The sequence below is a fragment of the Psittacula echo genome (genome assembly GCF_963264785.1).
Source record: "Psittacula echo genome assembly, chromosome: 2".
In the NCBI taxonomy this organism is placed as follows: domain Eukaryota; kingdom Metazoa; phylum Chordata; class Aves; order Psittaciformes; family Psittacidae; genus Psittacula; species Psittacula echo.
The window spans coordinates 139,404,556-139,423,283 of record NC_137737.1 but is presented as its reverse complement, the minus strand read 5'-3'; the positions used below and the strand labels follow the sequence as shown (position 1 = coordinate 139,423,283).

The following is an 18,728-nucleotide window of genomic DNA, read 5'->3' as shown; positions in this document are numbered from 1 at the left end:
AAAAAAATTAAAACCCCCAAACAGTTACATTCAAATAATTCCTACTGACTGCAAAAAGTACTTCAAAAAAATTACCCAGCATGTCAGAACAAATGAGTCAGATGATAAATAAGGGCAATTCAAGAAAATCTGGTGTACTGGAAATTCTCTACATTTCCAAATTACAGCACTGAGGTTTAAATTAGGTTTAAAGTTCCTGTTCCAGAGCATCAACACAAGTTAACCTTTTCTCCCAGTTTAAGACAGAAATAGTTACAGTGAATGCTGGAAATGGCTTTGAGATTAACACAGCTCATTCCATCTGAACCCCAAGTCTTTTGCAATTGCTTGGAACAAGGAACAGACATGTCTCTTAGAACATAGTCTTGAGAACGAAAAGGGCTGTTCCCTGGTTTTGTTTAAAAAATCCAGCAGATTAATGGACTGCTACATACAAATGTATTACTAAGACAGAAGCCAACACATTCACATCCCGAATATTACAAATTCACATTAACTTCACAGAGTCTGGCACTGTGGCAACTCTGTCAAGTAGAGAAAAGAACCTTTCTTCTTTCTCACTGGGATAAGCTTTTCGCTACTGACAACACACAAAAGCAAGAAACATCTCTTGAAATATAATCAGTAAAGAAATTACAGTAATATTTAACCATAGGGCTGGTATATGGCATCTTGCCTATCCCCCTTTCTCCTGACTACACATTCAATGATCGTACCAGAGACTAAAAAAGCCCATTCTCTAAAAGCATTTACACTAATAAATACTAAAAGAAAAGGTTTTTAAAAGATTTTGAATTTTGAATTTTCACTCCTGCTACTTCTTTATGAATTATGAGGGGAGCTGGCATTGTTCTGCTGGCTTTCACAGAAGATTGTGTCCCCAGTGCAGGCATAGGTGGCTTCAGGAGTATCGAGATAGTTCAGCAATTTCATACTTTAGTGTTTGGTAGGCAACACTGATTCCACTTGCAGAGTACAAAGGGGTCATCCTGGGTTTCCAAGAGAAATTTCTGCATTACACAGAGATCCTCCCTGTAGGATTCTCCTCTGATTTCAGCAGAAATCTCATATATAGCTCTACTTAAATACTATGAAATACACAAAAAGGTGGTATCAAAATGGTAGGTGAAGTCCTGGGCTTAGAACCTGGTATAAAATGAAACCCTGCACCAGCGTTTCCTCTTGTAAAACTGACTTAGATCCCTGTCTCTGTGTCCAGCTCCATTTCTGTCCTCCACCTTTCTACTTATATTGCAAACTTCCAGTGCAAGGGCTAAACCTCACTGTGTGTTTGTACGCAGCCTACTGCAATCATTATGCAAATAAAAGTAACATGGGAAACTGTCAGATGAGAGATACTGCAGTTAAAGAGCAAACTAAAACATGTGTGGAATGAACCAGAAAAGCAGACAAACCTACAGACGGATAAGGCCTCCTTTTTTCCACTTTTTAAAGTATACTGCATGTATCCAAGCACAAATAAAAAGGGAGCTAATTCAACCAATGCTCTTACAAGGGAAGAGGAAGAACATTATGCTCAAAAAGAAACCATGGTTGCAAATTTAATATGGAGTTCTGACTTTGTTTTTCTCGCCAGAACTAAACACATAACAATCTTGGACAGGCTCCCTAAAACAGAAAGGGTGCTTGGTGCGAATATGAGACAAAAAACCAAGATGCAGCGACTTCTGCTTTTGAAAAGAGTCTCTTTTGATGCCTCTTAGAGAAATCTCCTGCTAGTGCAGCAGGGAGGATTAACAATGGAGTTACCTACTTTATAATAGTCATACAATAGGCCAAGAGCAGCAGCACTGTCCTCATCACCATTTATGCTCATCATAGCCTTGGTGGCTGCTGTTAGGGGATTCTCCAAATATGACTTCCAGGCTTCATCTTCGCTGGTGTAGGCTCGTCTGGTGTTGAATGAAGTGTCATTTGGCACTAAGGCCACAAGTCGCTTGTTACTGCATAGACAGGAAGAATAAAATGGTGATCCAGAAGGGATTACTTTATTAACAAGACATGTTAAAGAACATCACATAGCTCAATGAAAGTGATAGGATTATATCAAGCATCTCTGTATTAAATTTGGTGACACAAATATTTATCAGTATTATGTTTCTTCAGTACTTAAGAAAAAAAGTTACATGTGTGCAGATGTTGTGATAACAATTCAAATATATATTTTTACTAATATATGGATAGAGTGATGAAAATATTTAAAACCTATTTGAAAAAAAAAAGGAAATAAAAATATAAGAACATTTTGCCCCAGTATTTTTGTTAGATGTACACTTGATTAAGGAAAAATACATTTAACTGAAATGTTAAAATAAGAAGACATGAATGAAAATAAAAGTATCTAATACTAATCCTGTGTTCACCTAAATAGAGTATAATTCAGTATTTAATAACTGGTACACCCTGTAATTGAGCTATTCTCTGCTTTTGGAATGCAATTTGTCCTTAATTTCAGAGAGATTTTCTGTAATCAGACATGAGTAATGGGTCCAGTGAATGGAGCAGAAGTCACCATATTTCATATCAATTCACACTTTATCACTCACCACATCTAGCTAAAGACCCATGGCAATACAAGACCATTAGTAAGTGGAATTTGAAGCAGAGCAGTATCCTTCAGCCTGAATGTGGTACAAACTGACCAGTGCCTGAGTATATCACGAGAGAAGCTGCTGCACCACAGCTATGGCTGAAATCTACAGTATAATGGAAGCATAAATAAAGATAATAGCACCTGCTTTTGTAAAATGTTCAATAAACTTATGGATAAAAGAGTTATACACACAAAAAAAAATTGCATTCCTATTACACAAGACAATAGGCAAACAGATTAGGCAGGGTAACAGGGGAGCGAGGGATGTATGTTGCAACAGTACTCTCAAGAATTGTGGCTCGAGTCACAAGGATCAATTTTTAACACATTACAATTGAAAGCTGCAAAGATGGCAGAATACCTGAATATACTGACTTAACTGGCAAAACTAGGAGCTATTCCTGGTGACCTTCATAAACATTTCTTGCCATCTTCCACATAAAAGCTGTGCATTATTCAGTTTCCTCTTTTTGCTCTCCCCTACCTGCAGCAGTGCCAGCTCCACAGACATAACCCAACGAATGCTGTAGCTCAGAAAGTGGCATTCAAACACTGCCCAACCGAGCATTTTATTTGATTTCAGAAACAGGATTTGATAAAAGCACAACTGAACATGCACAGTAAATGCTCTTGGACATGGGGAGCATGTCTTGCCTGGCCCCCAAGCTGCAGTGACCACCAGGCTGGGGCTTCACTGGAGGGCTCTGCTGCTGCCTGAGCCCAACCTGCAAAGTGTGTGCTGCTGTGTTTAAGGAAGAGGAGGGGGACAGTGGAGATTATCATCTCTATGGTACAGAGCGCTGTTTACAAGTTTCTTTATTTAATGAAAAACAAAATAATCCATCTGGCACACAGAGCACAGTTTTATGAGCTCTGTGGGGGAAAAGAGCATTTTGTAGCTTTGTATCACAAAATACAGCCAGCAATTACAGTTCAGATTATATTTTCCTTGCATCTAAAATATCTGGATTTTTAGAAACTTCCTTTCTGTTCCAAAGGCCTTTCTTCTTGGCCTTCTGCCATCTCTTCTACAGGTTTTTATGTTTCTTGTTTCCACATATACATTTGTGTTGTCACAGGTTTGCTTCAGCAGGTGAAGCTGAAGCATAAATCAGGAGCTCAAGGGAAGACAGAGAATGCTAGGTCTGCTTGCCTTTTCAATCCCTTATTGTTAGTGACTCAAATCAGATTTGCAACAGCCCCACTGCTTGTGCCAGAGGTAGCTGAGGGCCTCTTCCCACTCTGGAGTAGCCAATTCTCCTTGGCTCAGAGGCAATTATTCCAGGCAAGGATTCTCCTTTCCTCAACAAAGCTCCCCTTCAGTTAAACCCGAGCTGCTTCACTGCATGGGCATCTGCCCATTGCAAGGCACAAAATATCACTCACTCTCCTTCCTGTAGCAATCTTCCCTTACAATCAATAACTGCCTTTTGTTACTCAGAGCACTCATAGCCACGCAATAGTCATAACTGAGTCATGAGCACTACAGACGGATTGTGATATGCCCTTTAAAATCACACATTTTTAGACCTGGGCTGTGCTTGACTTCAGAAATGCTGGAGGGAAGGAGTCAATCTCTGCTGCTCTAACTTAGTCAAGACAAGCTTAAATCAATGAAAAGAGTGCTGTCCCTCAGAGGTGTTGTATATGATTGTATTGAGGAAAACCTAAACTAGAGGAGATAAATACTCTAGGAACAGCCACTCACTAAATAAACAGTTGGGATGGCTGGAAAAGCCACAGGTACATAGACACAGAGCCTCCCCAACATCTCCCCAGAGCACATTTTCTGTAAAACCCAGGTTTTCACGTGTAAAAACTAAATATTTGTCTCCTCTGGCTTGAGAGATGGTCTGCAGCATAATCAACCGACACACTCACTGTGTTTACTCTGCAAACAGCCTCAAACAATAGCACTAAGAAAAATAAAAAACTTCCTCATCACCCCCATGCCTGTAATCAGCTCTGTGGGAGGTTAATGGTCAGATCTAATTATCATGATTTCCAAGATTATACCCAAAGCACTCAGCCAAAACAACTGCCCTGGCTTCAAGAAAATGACTGTATTAATTAAGGTCATTTGGATGGGAAGGAGAGTTTCTCTTGAGAAATGAGACTTGTGGGCACCCAAATTCCCTTTCCTTTTCCACAACTGGTGAACCTCCTGGACAATTTTAGCCAAATGTGACAGATGGGTAGCAAAGCCCCTCCATAACCAGAGGAGATAAATATTTTCTATTTTCATATATGCCAAGAAAACCAAACCTCCTGAGTGAGGCTCTGCACAGGTAAGCTCCCCTGGTCTCATCAGGCACCCTTCCATGATGGGGCACCCTTAGCTGTTCCAGCTGTGTAACTGATGACAGCAGGCAGCTGCTTCGAGGAGGGTAACTCTGGTGGCACCTGAACCATGGAGAAGATAAAGGGTGACACACTACAAGAAACACAAGAGGAACCACCAGAGAGAGCTGCTCTGAACACCCCGCCTATGAGAAATGCCTCAGTTGGAACCTGCAATTAGCAACACATCTATAAATCTTATCACAAGCTGCAAACCCATCAGTAACCACATCCATGGAGAACCACCCACTTAAGAAAGGAAGACAAGACAAGATTGCAAGTGGAAGACCCCATCTAGCCTGGCCAGCAGTACCAGCAAATATCCACTGTAGCCTCAGGCACATCTAAACCGGTGTGCCAAGGCTGCTGGCCAGACCGGACCAGCCCTCATCACCATGCCCATTCCTCACTGACCCTCTATCTGGCAGTCAGGATACGTGCTAACCAGAGCACAGCTAGGAAGCATGCACCTGCACAGCTGAAATCATACCATTATTTTACATGGAGATACAGTAGCAATTGAGGATGCTTTGTTCCTATAAAGTATGTTTCCTTTCAAGCTACCAGTTTTGCTCCTAATAAGTGCAAAAACGTTTCTGTTGTTTTAAGCTAAACAGTAGTAGCAGTTACGTATCTTAATTTATAGGTATGAGGATGAAAGGTGTTTTCTGAGGAATGATCTAACTTAGAAGCTCAATTACCCTGACACTTCAGTGTTTATGTAAAGACTAAACTTCAGATGGCCTTTATTTTGCAAAATCTCTCCTGCCCTGTCTCCCCATCTCCCCTAGCTGTTTAGTAGAGACCTTGTTTGTACCATCTTACATGATCTGTGTGCTTTCCTCGTAAGAAAAGTTATACAGAATTTTTCCAGACTTACACCAGTTACGGTGATTTCTGCATCTGGTAAACTGATACTTTTTAATTTACTTAAAATTATGATTGTGCAGTTTTATAAAACCTATACAAGTGTAGTGTATAAACAGAGATGTCCAAAACTGTGCTCACTTAGTTTCGTCTCAGTTGCTGCAGTAAACATAGGTTGGAGAGGTACATTGTACTTTAAGTCAATAAATTAGCTGAAAGAAAAGACCTGGCTTTTCAAGCTCTTCTTTGGACTAGAGATAATGAACTTTCAACAGCCAGCACTCAGGGCTGTAAAATCCTACTACTGGCAAATTCTCACCCAACGTGATGCAATTTGTGAATTAGCTTACACAGCATCAGAAAGGTCCATTAATGCATTCATAAACAATGGCAAAAAGCCACAGTTCTGTGAAGAAAGCTTGCTTTTCACTCAGAAACAAGATGTCCTGCCTGCCAGTCTGTCAGCCAGTTGTGATGCTCAAAAGCTTCCTGCTGAATTTGCAAAATCTGTGCAGCTTTCAACCTCTCTGCTAAATTTGCCACTGAACATAAAGCAGACTGATGCAGCGAGGCTGCATCAAGTACAGCTGCATTCTACTCTCCTCCCCATCACATGCTCAGCATTACAACCTGATCCAGTTGGTGCTTCCAGTAAGGAGCAAAGCCTTATCCTGCCTGCCCCCCAACTTTTGCTCTGACCAGGGAAATTCATCCCCTGAAATCCAAAGCAGACTGTTAAAAGTGACACAGGGAGCAACCAGCCCTGGCAATTCCTGGGGGATGGGGGATTTTGCTTTTTTGGACATTGCATTTGTTCATTCAATAAACTTATAAAAAAAGTAAGAATAAAGCTGCTCCATAGATATCTTTGTGGACTTCTTTGTCCCCTGATAATGCTTTGCCCTCCCTGCAAAGGTTAGGTGTCAGAGGGAAACAAGCAATGTAAGGCAGCAAATGGCAGGAATCCCTGTTCCCAGGTTTCAGCCCAAGCCTGAGCCTGCCAGTTCTTTGTGAGACAAAAGCACCAAGCACATCTTCACATATCCTCTGCAAGCTGTCCCTTAGGAAGAAGAGATAGGAGGCTGTGGTCCATACAGCTGTTAGGAAGTGCATAGAAATTCTAGCACCTGTCAACTGGAAAAGGCAAGAGAGACTCATGCCATCCTGGCTGCCAGCCCAGCACGTCAAGGCCATAGGATATTTTTCACAAGCTCTTTTTTCAATTGGATGATAAGTAAGAAGGTGCACAGGGCAACTGTTTCCAATCCAGAAACCCTGGAAGAAACCTACAAGTTTTCTAAACTGAGATGCTAGCCAAAGGGACACTTCTATATTGCATGCAGACATGTACCACACACCATGTCACATCCTGCATTCCTGATCCCTTAATTGTCCAGATCCAAACTATACTGAAACTCAGTGTGCTATGAGTTACAGAAAGAACACCTGCCTGCTTAGTTTCTCCTCCAAGGCAAAGTAAGAAATGGGGATCTTCAAGAACACGTGTTTCACTTGGTATGATAAAAGGTAAAGGACCATGCTCCAGCCACATCTAAGAGCTGGGAAAAAGAGCTAAAAGCTTCCACTTCAGTTTTAACATAGCCAAGGAGGGCAGAGTGTGACCATTTACAAGCATTTCAGTAGCTCTAAAGACCTTTGGTTAAGATTATTTTACACTTACACAAATCTCAATTCAGCTGTAAGAACACTATAAAAGACTTAGAAGAGATGGTCGTATAATTTGATTTACAACTAATGTACATACATATGAATTCATAGACACAAATTGAACTACTATGACCATTTAAAAAGCAGCTAAGGACAGATCCCTCAGAAGCTGGGATCTGTTAACTTGATCTAAAGTTAACAGACATTAGATTCCAGATGACAAATTTCTGTCTGTTCTCATTTATACGAAGATGTATAAATCAAAGCTAGCCCTAGTGCTTGAAACCATTCATTTTAAAGATTCTAATGTTACTCCAAATTCACTACCTTCAGCATACTACTTTGCCTAGACATCAAGTGAAAAAAAAGAATAAAAAACAACACACCACACCAGCATGGGTGACTCACTGCAAGTTTTGATTTATTCAGTTAAAAAAAGGTTTAGATTCCTCAGGATTTATCCCCGAAAGTATAATTAAAAAGTCAGCAACACTGTTGTTTGAATTAGATAATAGTGGTCCATTGAAACTACAAAGGAGCACAAACGTTTAATGAACAGGAAAACTACAGCCCATGTGTCTTGCTATTTTGTCTTTCATCGTCGACAACCAAATCATTCCTAGAAGCAGGAACAGGTCTCCAGAATGCATTTAGCCCAATCCAGAGAGCACATAAATATGCAAATGACTTGAGAGTGAAGGAAAATCAAAGCATTTAGGCCACCAGGAAATGAGAAGATAAGATGCCCTCAGGCCCACCCAGCAGTCCATACCAAGGAAAAAACTCCCATTAAAGAGGCTAAGTAACTCTGCCTACTAATGAACACAGGTTTGGGACTCTGGCAATTTTGGGACAATTATTCCTTTTGAGCACAAGACAAATCTGAACAAGATTACACATGCTAAATGATTAACAGAAATTATTTTACCTTTACCAAACATCCTGAGAGGAAGTAAAATAATATACTGAGAGAAACAGTGAATGGCAAAAAAGACTAGTTCAACAATTAGATGCCTACTAGAAGTTTTATTTGTTTTTACTCAGAACCAACATAACTTGAGCATGTAATAGTGATTAAAAAGATTAAAGCAAATAAGTGATTCATTAACACTGACAAAAATATTATTAACTGTGTCAAAGTGGAAGTACAAAAAAGAAATCTAACACAAGGATTAAATACACACAGTAAATGCCTACTGAGGACTAGTTCAAGTAGGCAATTACTCATCCTGAGACAAACTTTTTATACGTATGATTTCAGAGACTGGTTTCGCTTTAATTAAATATTATTTTTACCAGACAGTCTTTTGTTATTAGCACACTAAGCCTGTTGCCTCTTTTTTAATTTTTTTAACCAGAAAACAGTCTCAAAAAAGGCAAGTTTAAGCATATTTGTAGAACACTACAGACATCTCAAAAAATAGGATACTCTGAAACTCACATTACTGCAGTACCCAAAGAGTTGATCAGACAACTAGCAATTACTTAGCAGCTTCACACCGTGCCATGCTCTGTTTTGCTAAGCATTGTTTCCAGCATGCATAGCACTCAAGGTTGTCTTAGCAGCCAGCAGTAGGCTTTAAAATTAAAAACAGGTCATGACATGGCTTCTCAGACCTGCTGCAGTTTAACCTGACCCTTGGCCCTGTGGCCCTTATTCATTTATTGCTTCCACAGAGTTAATGGAAATGGAATAATTACTGCACCAATAGCACTGATCACTGCTTTTTCAGAATATGAAGTCTTCTGTACAGTCAGCAGGAAAACCCGAATTCAGCAACTGAGCAATCCTGGGAGTCAAGATTTCCCATGAATATTTCTTAAAAAGCACACACACAAAAATACATATACTTTACAGGACAACTAAAATACAGAATTATGAAAGATGCCATTATGCCCCATTATTAGGAAAACTAATGGATCTGTAGATACACATAATCTTCAAGGTTGGTGACATATTCTCAAGCTACAGGTATGTTGTAATATTTGAATTCTTCACAGTTCACATGCACTTAATATGATTTCCTTGGTTAAATATTTCGTAAGCAACTGTTCTCTTCTTTATGAAGTTAGTTCAAATATATTAGAATGGCTAAAATACTTATTCTTTCAATTAGCTACTACTGTCCCAATCACCGATTTAAATGCTGAGTAAGTTTATCCCAGGATGAATTCCTACATAAGCATTTGAAAGCGCTTGTGTGTGAGCGTGTATGTGCCTGCACATACAAAAAAGGGTAGCTTCATTGGCTGCTCCATAATCATGGGGAAACAAATATTTTAAGGTAACCATCAATGGTCTGCACTGGATTAGTATTTGCGAAAATATTTGACAACAAATGTCAACCGGTGTAATATTATTTCCCCTTCAGATGTCTCTGCCAGACAAAAACGATGTCCCAGCTGACCCTTCCACAGCGAAGGTTGTGGGAGCATTACAATCAAGTTAAGTGACCTGGGAAAATCCCCTCCCTCCTGTTCTGCTTTGATCTTCAGCCCAGCCTCAAACTTCAGCACCAGAGAGACAGCAGTGTTAGCAGCAGAACATAACCATTTGATACCCTTACTCCTCCCAGTTAAACTTATGGTGGCAGGTTCTGTAAGGTTCTGCATACTTGATTTTCCACCTTCCTTGCAAAGAGATGGTTTTGTGGGGAACATCTGTGACAGCTTGTCTGCCATTTGAAAAGCACAAGCACCAAACACCTCCAATTCCCATTCTCCATTCATTTGCAGATGAGTAACACTTTGGAAAATTCATCTTAGTGGACACACTGAGCAATGGGAGCAGTCTGTGATCTAATTGCCACTCAACATCTGCTGATGGGAAATGTGTTTGGCCCTCAACGAAAAAATTAAGAACAATTCACAGAATCACCCAGTAAAACACAAGTTATAACTGTTAAAGTACTAGATGCTTCAGCTAAATATTACAAAGGCAGCATCTTCATTTACACACCGAGGAAGAAACAGGAAACCAGGCCAAAATTACTCTGTGAAAAGTCCAAGATCAAGTTCTGCCACAGACACTACCAAGTAGCAAGCTGGATGTAAACATCCCCCACTGACACAAGGGAGCAGGTCTGAACCCATTCCCACCTCCGAGCTCACGCTCTTCTTGGTTATTTACCCACAAGCACATGCTCAGCTGCAGACCCAGGCTGCCCCAAGTCCTCCTTATTGTGGTCAGTCTAAGCATGCCCCAGCCTCATCTACTTGGTGTCCTGAGTAGCTCTTGCACATACTGGGGGTGTTGGGAGCCTGACTGACAGTGCAGTCATGTGGCTGGCCAGCTAGCAAGAGGCACAGCAGCCAGCATTCTCAGGCCTGCTATCAAGCCTGCTCTTCACACAACTGCAGTCCCAGCGTACATGGGACTCCTGGCTTTACACAACACCAGAAGCAGCGGAGGCACAGCTGTAGCACTTACCAGGCAGATCCCAAGCGGCTGTACAATTGCTGCTCCTCATTCACAGGAGTACTGACAATCTCTAAAACCCTGTTAAGTCTCACAAGTATTGAGGTCACTGATTAGCTTCACTAATGCACTAGAGCCATTACTCTGGAGTTCTGCAGTGATAATTTTTTCCTGTATGCTACAGTATGAACAACTTTTCAGCCAATAAATGCGGAAGTGAACCCTGGAATCATCTTTACATCCTGTAAAGGGGATGCTCCCTCTTCCCACCCTATGCCCCCTTGTGATTGCCCTGAGAATTGAATAGTAACAGAAGCAGCTGCATGGACCTCCAAAACATTCACAGAGAGGCAGGGACACATATTTCCTTCTTCAGAGGTTCTAGTTTGAGCAGTTCCATCTTTAACACCTGCCATTTGCTTGTACCCTACCTGCATATGAAGCACCCAGACCGATGAAAAACAGATGTTAAAAATAACCTCTAACAGGAGATCAGGCTACTCTCAACCCAACACTCCCCTGAGCCAGTTCTCTAGCTGCACAAACAGTTCTACTGACACAGCTGAGAGGGTGGAATGAAGGCAGGGACAAGTGGCCACAGCCTGCTTAAGTCCGTGCGACCTCTGAAAAATGCATGTGAAATCATGCCTTATCTCTTCTGACTGATAGCAGTTTGTGGAAGAAAGCAGGCAAGACCCAACTAAGGCAGAAAGACTAAAGGGAAGGACAGGGAGATATGCACACTGTTCTTAAGGATAATCTTCCCTTCCAAGCTCCTCAGTTAGCATTAGAATCAAATGATTTTAGCATTTTCACCCAAGGGTCCACCTTCCTTTCTTAAAGCTGGTGCAGGTGGTACTACAGCACCCCTGCTCCTGCTCCTCCCTCCAAAGAGGGACACTGCAGGCAGTCTGTGGAACTGTTGCGCAATGAGATGTATCACCTCTCCAGTATCACCTCTCCAGAAAACCCAGCAAATCCCACTGAAGGATGAGACGGGAACATACTTCTCATACTTCCTATATCCCCTCAGCTGCTTACTCCTCTACGTCAACACTTTACTAGCACAAACCCTACAAAAACGCGTCCAATGACACTGATAAATTAACTGACCTCGAAATAATGAGCTTCCCTCTCCAGTCTTGCCTGTAGGGAAGAGCTGTTTTTAAGTAAAAGAAAGGCCATGTGGAGGAAAATAATGTTGTACTCTCTGGACTAGGTTTTAATAGGATACAGTTAAAGCCAAAAAAAAAAAAAAACAAAAACAAAAAAAAACCCAAAAACCAAAAACACAAAACACCAACAAAACCAAACCAAACCAAACCAAAAAACACCACCACCTTCCCATGCAAACTCCCCCCACCAGTCTAATATCTCATTCCACCTGGTCATCTTTTCTGAAAACAAACATATTTGTCTTCTCATGTTACACTTGTGTACAGACAGCCATGGGGATTTCTTTACTTCTATTTCCTTTTCAAACTCTTACCTACCAGCTATGAATTTTCTAAACACCTTAACCAGAAACAGATCACAGGCATACCTGCAACCGGGGAAGTGCTGTTACTTCAGGGTACATGCTCACAGTGGTAACTGCAGCAGCACTACAGAGAGCAGGGGATGAAGGGCATTAATGCTCCAGTCTCAGTAGCTTACACCTATGCCATACTGTTCCTGTTGGGAAGGAAGCATAGTCCTGTAGCTTAGTAGCATCCTAGACTCAGAAGCAAATCACTTTCGTCCTAGTTTTTTTGTGCGGTTGGGTTTCCACTGTGCTGTTGTTCTGTTTCAAAGATGCGATACAAAGTTGTTCTCCCCCATATTCCATGCCTATATTCCTCTCCGGCAGTGAGAGGAGAGGAAGTTTAAGCACTTGCATTTGATCTGTTGCAGCTTAGTTTCCATTTGCTGAAACTGACAACCAGGCTTGTCCAGGGAGTAACTTACGGCCCCCTTCCACCTTCGAGCAGTTCTGGAATCGACAGCTGGTTTGGGGTGCCCTCCATCACTGCTTCTTGTCAGTTCTCAGCTCTTCTGCAGTTAATCTGGTTCCCCTCCGGACTCAGTAACTGCTCTTTCAGCTGCTTCTCTCTGCCTCACCAGCATCCCTCGGGGCTCTGTCCTTATTCCCTTCCTTGCACTTAAATGATTTACTGGTTTTATCTGGCCACCTCTAAGGCCTAAGTTCCCATCCCAGCTCAGACCAAACTCCCAAACTCCACTTTGTTCCCAACTCCTACCACAATTAGTTTAATTTTATGTCAGTAGCTACCTTTTCACACTATCCCACTGTCAACTGGTGTCTGAAAAAGGGCAGGAATACAAAATCTTTTCTCATCTGAACCATCCTGTCTCTTCCCTATCAGGGCAGCCAACCCTGCCATTTTCTTTTGTCGGAAAATCTCCTTCTTTCATTCCTTGACAGTCAGGCTGTCACCAAGCCTTTCTTAGTTGACGTCTCCAACATCAGGCTCCTCCTCTCTACCTCCTTTGCCACAAAGGTTCCTGGGGAGCCCAACAAAGGGTTGTATCTGAGCAGCACCAAGGGTAGCCGAGATTACACTCATGACTTGGGCTCCTACCTGCACCGTAGCAGCAGTAACACAAAACTGCCATTTCCTGCCCTCCATCTTCCTCGCCTCGTTACTCTCCTCACCCGCCTCCCGCAGAAGCACTAATAACATGAGCAGGTAAAATGGCCTTCCCGCCTGGCTGCCTCACGGCGGCTCCCCGGCGCCGCACAGCTCCGGCCGCCGCCGCGCTCCCAGCCAGGCCGCGGCCCTCACGCCCAGCCGCCTCGCCGCCATCGCGGAACAGGCATCGCCTTTACCCTGCGGCGCACAGGGGCAGGCGGGGAAGAGGTAAATACAAACAGTCCCTGGTTTGTGCCCGATCGGTACGAAGCGTTGGTGGAACCGGACACCCACCCGGGACAGGCCCCGCTCCCGCCGAGCCAACCGCTGGCTCCGTCTCAGTCCCGCTGCGTGCCCCGGGGGAACCTGGCACCACAGCCCATGTCCCCCGGCAGGCACGGGGGCCTTCCCACTTCATCGTCGCTCTGCCCTTGGTCTCGCCGGCCTCGGGGCATGCAGCTCCGCACGCGTCGCTGCACCCGGGCCCGTCCGCCGCGGCCTAACGGCCCCCGCTGCCGTGCCCCGCCGGGGCGGGAGAACGGCTGCGGCGGGCCCGGGCCCGGCGGCTTCCACCTCCTCTTCCTTCTCCTCCGGCGCCGCTACTGCGAAAGTTACTTTTTAACCTCGGGCGGAGGCGCCGGTCTCCGGTCAGCCGCGAGCCCGCCGGGAAAACAAGGTCAGGACGCCAAGGCTGAAGGCACCGCACGCAGCGTCTGGGGCAGCCGAAGCCGGGGAGCGCCCGGGCAGGGCCGGAGCACTTCGTCCCGCGGGTGGCGTGAGAGACCCAGGCCTCCACGGGCGCCCGGCCCTGCCTTGCCCGGCTGGCACTGGCCGAGGGGAGGAAGATGGCCGTGCCCGGCCCGGGATAAAAGCCCTTTGTTGCGCTAACACAAAAGCCAAGAAGCAGTTTTAAGTCCAGGGCCTTCGGCGGGCGGAGGCCGCTCCGCCCTTCTCGGGCGAGGAGATGAGAGCTCCTTCCCGAAAAGTGACCCTCGAGGTGAGGGAAGGAAAAGAAAAACCCTAAAAAAATAAAAAAATAAAAAAACCCCACCAAAACAAAAAACCCCAAACATATCAAAGGGGAGCTAAAAATAATAATATCGAGAAGCCCCACAGCCAGATGGAAAGCGAGGTGGGGGGCGGCGAGCCTCAGCTTGTCCTCGGGCGCTCTGAGAGTTGCTGTGCCGCCCGGTCCGGCTTCGCTTTCCGGAGGGAGAAGCGCAGTCCCGGCAGGTCCGCGTCCGCCACCGGCAAGAGGGAAACCCAACCAGCCCGACGGGCCGGCCAGCCCCGCGCAGCGGGAGCAGCGGCGTGCCTGCGATCACTTACTTGTCCGTCTCTTGTGACATGTTTGATCCAATGAACTCTCTCCCCTTTTCCCGGTGCCTCCGTCTCCCTGGCGGAACTGGACTTTCAGGTCTGTGCAGGTGAAGGTGTGTGTGTGTGTGTGTGTGTGTGAACGCCCGGGACGGCAGAACCAGAGCTACTGGTAATTCTGCTTTCCTTCCCCCCCTCTCCCAGCTCCGCAGCCAGCCGCCGAGGTAGGACAGGTAGAGCCCCCTCCCCCTCGCATGTGGGGCTCGCCGGGCAGACAGCGGCCGGGCCGGGCGCGCACAGGTAACTTTCCGAGCGGCGCTGGATTCTTTCACTAAAGGCGCGGGGCAGAGGGACGAGCCGCCAGCTGATTGGGCGGCGCGGCCCGGCAGGTGCGCTGCCATTGGAAGAGGCGCGCACAGGTAAGGCTGCCACCGAGCTCCAGGTAACGCACCTCGCGCCCGCGCCGCTCCGCGCTGGGAGGCAGCCGCGGGGCCCGGCGCCGCCGAGGGGAAGGGAAGGAAGGAGGGAGGGAGAAAGGGGGAACCGGCGCTGAGGCGGCGGGCAGTTCCACCGTCACAGAAGTTCTCTCTCCTTTCCTCCCTGCTTTCCTCCGCCGCGGACCGAGCGGGCTGAGGCGGCGAGGCGCGGCGCGATGAGGCGCAGGGCCGTTGGTGCCTCGCCCGGCGGCCGTTGGCCTCTGAGGCGAGGTTCCTGACGCGTGGGGCTCCTCAGCCAGCCGGGCGCGCCGCGGGCAGCCTGCTCCGTGCCCCTGCCCTTCAGAACGGAGTAGCTGTGCCCAGAACCCACCGGGCGCCGCGGCTGGCCCGAAACTGCCGTTGGATGGTGCCCCGGGAGATGTCGGCCTTTGCAAGACAATTTCATAGTTAGGGGGTTTTTTTATGGATTTCTGGCATTTTTGACCTCTTTTACCACGGTTGGGACCAGCCAGGCTTGAAGTTGGTGAGTGCCTCGGTGCCAAAGGCATCTCATGGCAGAAGGATGTAGTGGTGCCAGGAGATGACACCCATTGCGAGCATCTGAGAGCTAATAGTCGATCCGGGCAGGCTGAAGGGTCTGTTATGTCAGCAAAGGAAATCTGCAGAGAAAATTAGAAAGTGGGAGCAGGGTGTTTATTGAGTGGGTAAGAAGGACTGCACCATCAGCCTGCCAGTCACCATCAGCCTACCGGTACTTTGCTTGAAGACCTAAGTGTGCTTACAAGGGACGGCTGTGTGGGCAGCAGCTTTGTCCCTGATGGGGAAGGTGGGGGAGAGGGCCTCTCCCCCGCTGGGTCAGTTTGTGAAAAGGGAGTGGAAGGGTAGCAGAGAGACTTGCATCTGTTCTCACCCATTCTCAGACCCCATTCCTCTACCTGAGACAGATCAGAACCCCACTAATTCTTCCTGCTATAACCTGTCCTCTTGGAGACATCTCCCTTTATAGGCATCCAACTTGACTGCTGATAACCTCTGCTATACAGACAGAGCTGTATGTGCAAAGAACGCAGCATTATGTGGGGTAGACCATTATATAGCTTGGTGATCTTTGCAAGCAAATTAGCTGAATCATGTCCAAGCCATCAAATTTGTACTGTCTTAGGTGAAGGCATTTTCTATTTCCTATCTTTGATTTCACCTGGCAGGTGAATATAGGGATATTCACAGAAGTATATATGTTTGTATAACCAAATATATATATGTATGCATACATATATATAAAACATGAGGTACTGTGATCTGGGGCCTGATCTTTTTTCACCTACTCTTGCAGTCAAAATCAAATTTGACTGTGTAAAGTCTTTGGTATTATGGGATTGCAGTCATGCACAAATATCTGCTACTGAGTCTCAGGCCTAATTCATATTTATAGTAACTAACCAAATTAAGACAATTCAGTATAAAGCAGACATAAGTCAGCTAAAACACAGCCCCATGAAGATTCCTGTCACTTTAACTAAACAGAATTAGGAAAATACCTTAGCTAGATCAATGACGCTTTGATTGAGCACCAGGTACTTATTGGCTGTCCTCCTGTTCCATTCACCAGCCACAGGAAAGAAACATTATCATATAATCTATAAATCCAATTAGAATTTGCTAATGTGGCCTGGATTTTGAATAAAAAATACTGTTACTGAACTTGGAGACCATTATTCACAACAATGCTTCTATGAATTATTTTGTATAATACATTTTGAGGGAGCCATAAGGCTACATAAAAAAACCAGGAGAGAAACAGAATAATTTATTCATTGCAAATAATGCAGTTATTTTGAATACAGGATTACTATGTAATCTTAAAACAAGTTGAGTCTTTCAGGCATATTACTGTGCGTTGGTACACATTGGTAGAATGCTGTAACAGTTAAAAAACCCCCTATTAACTTCAGAAATGATAAGGTTTCTTTCCCAAATATTTGTCATGCTGAAAGAAACTTTGAGACCTGAAAAGGTTACCTGTTTGAGCACCACCAATAGGATTAACGCCAATTCGGGTATCCTCTTTCTCTTTTTAAATTTTTCAATTATGAGAAGCATTTGGATGTTGTTTCTTCCCTCCTCTCCCCCCTGTTTTTTCCTGTATGAAATACAAAGGAAGAAGGAGAGCAAGATCAGTGATAAGCACTTTTGAAAATGCCATCTTCCCCAAGGTAGAAATGCTGCTGATGTGTGATTTTACAAGAAGGAAGCTGCTTTTGATGCCATCTGCAGTTCTGGACCAAACCCAAACTGTAACTCAAACTGAAATGGAGTTTGTTGTTCTAGTACTGGGTCAAATACAAAACTGCCTTTAGCAGCCTGCTCTCAGGAGAGATTCTCTTAGAATGAGGTAGTTGGGAGACTGAATTACTACTGCTCACCATCTTAGATGGTGTTCCAAGGTCAACGTTAGGAATGCAAGTGGAAAATGCAGTAATGAACTCTTGATTTGAGGTTGTTAACTGTTATTCAGTTGGAACTTGCTTAGTTGGAAAAATATATCCTGAAACTTAATTTAACTAGGTAGGTAGACATAGGGCTTATCATTTTCTGGATGAGCCTTTTGCTTCAGACTGCAGACTGGAATCATATTGAAAGTGTCAGAGTCCACCTCTAACTGAGCAGGTCAAACAAGTCCTACCTAATCCAGCCTGATGCTCATTCTTCATGATCCACAAGATTATTATAAACTAATCTGTTAGTCATTGAAAACTCAGCTTATGTTATTTCTGGCCAGACCAGTCTCGCTTCCTATAGAGCAAAAAGTGAAACAGTCATGTCATACATTATTGGAAATCTTGGACTTGACTTTAGGGTGTATGGGAGAAATTTAAAACAGTAAACTACAATTTTTTTATACTGTGCTTGCTTCTTTGTTTGCACAGCAACTGATCATTTTTTGTGGTGGTGTTGTAAGGATTCAGTGTAGAATTCAACTGTCTAATGCTTCACCCCATGTTTACACTATTCACTTCATAGCAGCTACCATCAATGTTGTTTGGACTTGCCAGGTCTGGCTAAAGGAAATAGAGTGTACAAATAAGGCTCAAGTAGGCTTATTAATTGCACTAAGTACCTAAAATATCTTTCAGAATACTATTAAAAGAAGCCTATGTGATAAAAGATGTTACAGAGATATTTATGTCAAAACAGTGTTGTAAAGTAGTTCAGTGAGAAAGCAGATGTTTAAAAACAACTGTTTTCAGTAGGCAATGATTACTGGGTATTTTTATTTGTGTCTTTCTATGTCATTGATGGCTGTTGATATAAAGTGTATTCTCTCACAATAAGTTCAAAGACAACCACCCACCTACTAATCCTGTGATACGCAACATTTACTGTTAATCTTCCCCTTGGTCTTTCCTTTGTAGTCATCTTCTGCATGAAAAAAT

At 44.2% G+C, this 18,728-nt stretch overlaps 1 protein-coding gene across 1 annotated transcript in view; it reads right to left on the bottom strand.

Moving 5' to 3' along the window:
• The window catches only part of GRHL2 (grainyhead like transcription factor 2), a gene marked incomplete at both ends in the record, with an annotated part of 64,903 nt that extends 51,189 nt beyond the window's left edge, over nucleotides 1-13,714 (bottom strand). The window contains 2 exons of the mRNA XM_080609726.1: nucleotides 1,775-1,964; nucleotides 13,629-13,714. Coding sequence (XP_080465852.1) covers nucleotides 1,775-1,964; nucleotides 13,629-13,714 — 276 coding nt within the window. The remainder of the gene's footprint in view (nucleotides 1-1,774; nucleotides 1,965-13,628) is intronic.
• Nucleotides 13,715-18,728: the final 5,014 nt, after the last annotated feature.